The sequence below is a fragment of the Nothobranchius furzeri genome, chromosome 4, assembly GCF_043380555.1.
Source record: "Nothobranchius furzeri strain GRZ-AD chromosome 4, NfurGRZ-RIMD1, whole genome shotgun sequence".
NCBI lineage: Eukaryota > Metazoa > Chordata > Actinopteri > Cyprinodontiformes > Nothobranchiidae > Nothobranchius > Nothobranchius furzeri.
Window position 1 is genome coordinate 67234529 of NC_091744.1, and position 6632 is coordinate 67241160.

The 6632-nt window shown below is 42.3% G+C and overlaps 1 protein-coding gene across 1 annotated transcript; it reads left to right on the plus strand.

The window, feature by feature from the left end:
- The first annotated feature begins 187 nt into the window (after positions 1-187).
- On the plus strand, positions 188-6150 carry fbxl22 (F-box and leucine-rich repeat protein 22). Its single transcript, XM_015964429.3, has 2 exons — positions 188-731; positions 5692-6150. The coding sequence occupies exons 1-2, from the start codon at positions 394-396 to the stop codon at positions 6038-6040; spliced, it is 687 nt and encodes a 228-aa protein (XP_015819915.1). The 5' UTR covers positions 188-393; the 3' UTR covers positions 6041-6150.
- The last annotated feature ends 482 nt before the right edge of the window (positions 6151-6632 follow it).

Sequence of the window (6632 nt, forward strand, 5' to 3'; positions counted from 1 at the left end):
TGCTTTTCAAACTTTCACTGAACCTTTTAATTAGGAGTAATACATGCACGTTGGAGGTGTTCCTCACTAGTGTGTGTGTGTGTGAGTGAGTAAAGTAGGCCAGGACAGTGTAAACATCTGGCTCAGTCCAGCGCTTGCTGCCTGTTGAAAGCCGTGACAGATGGCAGGGGAGCGGATGGGTCAGACACTTCCATCTTTTAACGTATCACAGTTGTCTTCCTAAAATAGCCTCCACTCCACCTCCTTATATGTGCAGGCCTTCAGCGTGTGTGTGTGTGTGTGTGTGCACGCCTGAGGGGGCATCATGTATCTAGGCCACACAATACAGGCTGGGTGTTCATTGTTGCAGCCTTCCAGCGGGTCTGTGCGCCCCAGGGACGAGGCCTCTTCAGCATGCATCTCACTCAGCTCAACCGTGAGTGTCTCCTCCACCTTTTCTCCTTCCTGGACAAGGACAGCCGCAGGAGTTTGTCCCTAACCTGTCGTCAGCTGCGGGAGGTCTTCCTGGACCCCTGCCTTTGGAATCTACTCCACTTCAGCTCACCGTGCCAGCTCAGGAAGGACAACTTTGTGCTGGGACCCTCACTGCGCTATCTGACCATTTGCTGGTACTCCAGCAGGGTCCTGCAGGTGTGCAACATAGAGGACTGGTTGAAGAGCTCGTTCCAGAAGGACATCTGCAGCAAACATGAGAGCCTGGTCAGCAATTTCCTGGCTCAGGTCTGCCACATGTGAGTGTCAGTGTGTGGTTTCTGGTTTTGGACAGCAGGAAAGAATTTGTTTTCTCTTGATGAAGCAGAGCGTGGACAGCTTCCTGCAATATAAACAGCACCTGTCTGCCTTTTGAGTTTGTTTCATTAAAACATTTCTAAATGATGTTTCAAAAATACCTTTAGTTGGTGATAATGATTTGGCGTCTTTCAGGGTCACTTGAGACCTCATCAGTGAGGGGAAAAAAACAAGTTTTCATTTGGAAGCACATGTTTTAAGTCCAGCTGCCATGTTTAGCTGTCGGTAGCGGGGAACAAAATCATCAGAAACAGATGGTGGGTCTGGATCCTGCTGCTGGGAGAGACCAAAGAAATGACACATCTGTGGGACATGAGACTAATTCTATTAACTAACACAACTCTGGACTCCTATCAAGTGAAATTCACTGAGTGACGTGACACTCTGGGTTTGATCTGTCCCTGAATCTGGGCTCTTTGGGCTTCTGCTGCTGCAGGATTCGTGCAGGACTCAATCCAGAGAGGCCTAATGAGAGACTCTGGGACATTTCTTCATAATAAGTGCTGATGTGAGGGAGCTCAGCCAGGTCAAAACTAAACAAAAAAGGGAGGGGAGGGGGGGGGGGGGTTCTAGCTTTGTGGGACAATGAGCTTTTCTTGTGTTGTGAAATCTGAGATTCAAGACACGAGAGCTGAGAGATGAGTCGAAACCAGAACCACCTACTTTTGTCCAGGGCTTGCATTTCAACGCCTTTTAGGGCTCATTCTCTTGCATGCTGATAAACCCTCCCTCTGCGTCTGCAAGAGAGAGGAAAGGTGCACGTGACGGGGTGGGAGGGCCCACAGAGAAGCTGTGGGAGTGATAAAGAGCGATTTGGCCACAGACGCTCCCAGTCAGCTGCACACTGAAGATTTATGCAGGCAAGGTGGAGCCTAAGAATCGGCTCTTTGTAGCTGTTTGAGGAATGAACATGTGTGTCTGTCTCTGCCTGCCTCTTCTACTCTGACGCCAAGCACGTCTGCCTTTACCTTCATGGAAAAACCAGTAAAACCTATAGCACGTCAATGGACTCCATTATGGTGCTGTTGTGAAACGTCTAGATCCCTCCCTCATCCAGAACCCAGGATTAAAAAGAACATGCATGAAGAGAAAAACAACCAAGTGACCAGTCTGTGGTACATAGTTGGTTTATAATTAAATATTGCTGAGGGGCATCAGTCAGGGCCTTATCTGCATGAACTGAAGCTTTTTCTTGCTAAATCAGTTTCTAATTGAGTAATAGTTTCTCCTGCTGTGGACATATTTTAGATTTTAGCTAGTTGTGGAAATAAAAGGACAAAGTTCCATTATAAAGATTTGATGTCTTTAAAGGACATCCTGAAAAGACAAGATGTTCAGGGACTAGCGGGATGATGACAGGTGTGTGTTAGTGAGATCAGAGTGACCTGTAAGCTTTAGGTTTGTGTGTAAACTACATCATGTCTGAAACGTGACCAAAGGAAGGAATGATGCAGATGTTTGTGAGGTTTCAAACTAACAGCCAATTAAAAAAACACTTTTGACAATCCTTACATTTAAACATCTATGAGGTTTTTGGAGGGGGTCATATGTGACATATACTCTGTGTCGTTACTTATTTATGTAGCTTCACGATTAAAACATACAGTCATCAAAATGTAACAAGGAAGCAAAAGTGAGCTGTGATTCTTGGCAACGGAAATGTCAAGAAATAAAAAATCAGATTTAATTTTATCCAACGAGAAAAGGGCAAAGGTGCAATTAACACACTCAAAACTGACTTGTCTTGTAATATATGTGCACACACTTGTGTTGTTTTAAATTTTGTCTACACTTTACAATAAGGGTCCCTTTATTAACGTTACTTAGTGCGTTATTAAACATTAATAAACAAAGGATCCCATGTTACCATTGTTGTTAACTACTAAGTGTCCTTAAGGTTGGGACAATGGAGTCTGCTTAGTAATGCATTATATAATACAGTTAAGCAGTTGTTATTACTCTATTAAATAGTCTATTAATGCTTAACAATGCACTAATTAACATTAATAAAGGGACCCTCATTGTAAAGTGTTAACAATATTTTTAAGTACTCTAAAATAATCAGATGAGAACATTTTTAAAAATTTTAAAATGTAAAAGATAAAAATGATCTTTTTTTACAGCTGAAAGGGGAACTCAAGTGTTCAGATGTCTGAATGTGAGTTTCAGCTCTACGTTTGAGTTCAGTTATAGCAAAATGTTACCTAACAGGTGGGTGATTGGATTGTTTTATTTTTAAAAGATGACGGGGACATTTTCAAGCTTTCAAATCTTTAATGTCTTATCACTTGTAAGTCGCTTTGGACAAAAGCGTCTGCTAAATACATAAACATGAACAAATGCGGTCATTAATTATAATGAGAAGCCTGCCTCATGTTTTTTATTAGCATCTGATTCAAATAAAAGTTTCATCTACATGTGGAATGTATTAACCCTCTGGAGTCGGTGGTATAATTTGCCGTTTTGACAAGTTTTAGTGTTCACCTTTATATTTGACACTATAGTTTATTGTTTATGCCGTGTTTGGTATCATTCTTTTCAGCACAACCTCACCTTTGTGAACTTAGAGTCATTTTGTCAGACTGTGTTAGCACATTGAACCTAAAAGTACACAAAAAAACGACATATTTATTGCAGTGAAAAACACAAACATTTGTTATGAACCATTTTCAGTACTCAGAATTAAACTACGGGGTGTGAGTAAAAACCAAAACGCTCAAGTTTAGCAAATAACTGTTAAATGCAAGTTGTTTGCATGAAATATGCCTCAGGCGTGGAGTTCCACATGCCTACTTCTGCCACTTCCAAAAACGTCCAGCAGAAAACAGGATAAAGTTTAGCAAACCACTAAATGATATACATATATTTTCAAACAAAGTGTCATGACCAGAAGCCACAGTTTCTATGTGCCAAGCCTCAAAGTAACACACGGGACCATCAGAGCTTTACAAATCCAGTGGGTGTCCTTCCTGACTTTGTCCACCTGGCAGCAGCAATGGGCACACGCCCTGATGCAGAAATCCTTCCCTGCCTGCGCCTAGCAACTATTTGCACATGATTTTGTGATTGGGTGAAGTGGTTCGTATCTCATCCTATAAGATAAGTTCGGTCTTGTTTTTCTTCCTGACCCTCCTAGCTTACAGCGTGTAGCAGCGAGAGCCAAAAAAGAGCTCTGAATGCCACAGATTGAATGCACAAACACAGCCTCAGCTTGGCATGAAATGTTAACCTTAAATGTCTTCCTTTTACTTGGATGAACACGTCAAATCACAACTGTTATTTAGTTTAAGCCCCCTTTGTCGAAAAAAGCTGGAACCATGATGCTAAGTTGTTTCCTGCTTGCATGACAGGAGTTAAGCGACCGGCGCTCCACCACATGCCGGCGCATGGATTGACTCCAAAGGGTTAATTAGTCTTCAGGTTTTAGTCTGGCCAGCTAAAGCCCCCACTTTCCCAGAATGCACTGCAGTTCATAACACCACCTTTACTTCATCCTCAGTCGTAAACAGTCATTATCTCACCTGCTTATTAAAAAGTCTTCATATGAACTTATGTGATTCAGTTTTTTGGAGCTGGTAGAAATTCACGTTGGTCTTGTCTACATTTTGATAATCTGAATTGAAACTCTATTTCTCCTAACTGAGGTTTTTCAACTATCTACCTTCTACAGGTAAGACGTTAACTGATCAGAACCTTTCCTCAAAATTCATAAGATCTATAAGAAAACTAAAACCGTGAGCCATGAAGGTTATGACTACTGTGAAAATATATCTTTTTGTTCCTCCCAGCTTATTTAGTAATGTCAGTTTTGCTGGTGAAATGTCCACAGACAGGCCAACGTGGAGAAAAATAAAGCCGTGAAAACATGAAAGGTTTTAAATTATACATCTGAAAACGTGCGTGACAAGTTGAACTGTTATGACATACATCATTATATTCAGTATGTGTGTGTGAGCCAGAGAGAGAGAGCAATAGAGAGTGAGAGTGTGTGTGTGTGTGTGTGAGAAAGAGAGAGAGAGAGCAATAGAGAGCGAGTGTGTGTGTGTGTGTGTGTGTGTGAGAGAGAGAGAGAGAGAGAGAGAGAGAGATAGAGATAGATAGAGAGAGAGAGAGAGAGAGAGAGAGAGAGAGAGAGAGAGAGAGAGAGACGGGGAGTTATGTAACAAAGGTTGATCATTTCTTTCTAATTCCTGTTCCACCTACTTGCGTTCTCTTCAGAGCACATTTTATCTTCCCTGCTGGAACACAAAGTCACAATAAAGCAAATAAATGTTCAAACGCCTCTTTTTTCCACCATCTCTCACATCTTTTTTAATTGTGATTTTGATCAGATCTCCTAATAAAGCGATTGCAGCAGCTGCCGGGCATATGACCGTGCTGTTGCATGCTCAGAGGTTACTGGGGCAGCGCCCTGGCAGGGCTGGAATATGTTTGTCTCACATGTAGGAAAGCAGTAAGATTATGTAAGTCTTTATGTAATCTGCATCAGCGGACATGAATGACAGCCCTGATCTGTTGCCATCTGAGCGTCTGCCTACTCGCCAGAAGGCTACAGTGAAACTCCACGCTGCACAGAAATCAATCAAATGCACCCTTTTTATTCACTTTTTCTTAAATGTTGTATTTAGGGGGGATAAAAGCAAAAAGTCAATAAAATAAGAAGTCCTTCTTTAGGTTTGAAGTGTGAAGTAATAATGATTCTTGTTCCAGAACACGCTGCTGCTTCTCATTTCAATTCTCTTTCATCACTCTGGGCTACTTGGGTCTATTAATCTGAAAATAAGCACTCACACCTTTAATTATTTTTTACATAAGATGTGATCTCCCCAGACAGACGGATCTCCTCCCTAGGAATCACACGATGTGGTGAGTAATACCAGGTCTCTGTGAACTGTCCCACAGGTGTCCCAACCTCCTCTCACTGACCCTCTCGGGCTGCGCACACATCACCGACCTGGATGTGACCTCCGTGCTGCGGAGCTGCAGGAAGCTGCGCAGCCTCCACCTGGAGAACTGCGTCCGGATCACAGACTGCAGTTTGGAGGGAGTAGCGGTGCACGGAGGACATCTGGAGGAGGCCAGAGTGGATTTCTGTAGGAACATCACTCAGGCAGGGCTGCAGAGCTGTAAGGAGGCGAGACCAGTGATGCGTCTGAGTGCAGAGAGGAGCGCTGATATGATCCCTGACAGTAAACCTGAAGAGAAGGTGCAGCTCAGGAGATCACTGCCGAAAGTCCTGCAGTTCTCCTGACTAGAAAGAACTTCATTAGAATGCTTTTGTTAAAATATGTGACTGATTTCAGTGTTTTTATACTACTTTTTATACAATATTTATTCATTATTGAAGACTTTTTGCTTAAACAGACTGTATGAGTTCTATTTACACGTGTGGCCTTATCACTGATTCTTAAGCACACTGACATAATTAATTTGTTCACTTTTTGCTGTGTAAGTAACCGAGTCCTTAAGATCCAACTGTTACATTTCTACAACCACCTGTAAAAAGGTTCATTCCGACCAAAGATGGTCCCCACGGGCATTTATTCTCAGGAATAATTAACCTATGGTTTGTTTTCCTTTAGTGTACGAAACCATGCTTTCAAAAATAAAAATAGGAAAAAATGGCAAACCATGAAACCAGGTGAAGGTGCCAGTAAGTTTCTGTTCACAGCTGAGGAGACCTGAGTTGCAGACAGATGAGAAGTGGAACGATTCTTTCCTGGAGAAAAAACACCACAAAAACAACTCAACAACATTCCAAGTAAAGTTGTTGCACAATCCTGCGAAAGTCAAGTCACTGAACGACTGAAGGGTTACATTTAAATTGTCTGGCCTGAGCTGAT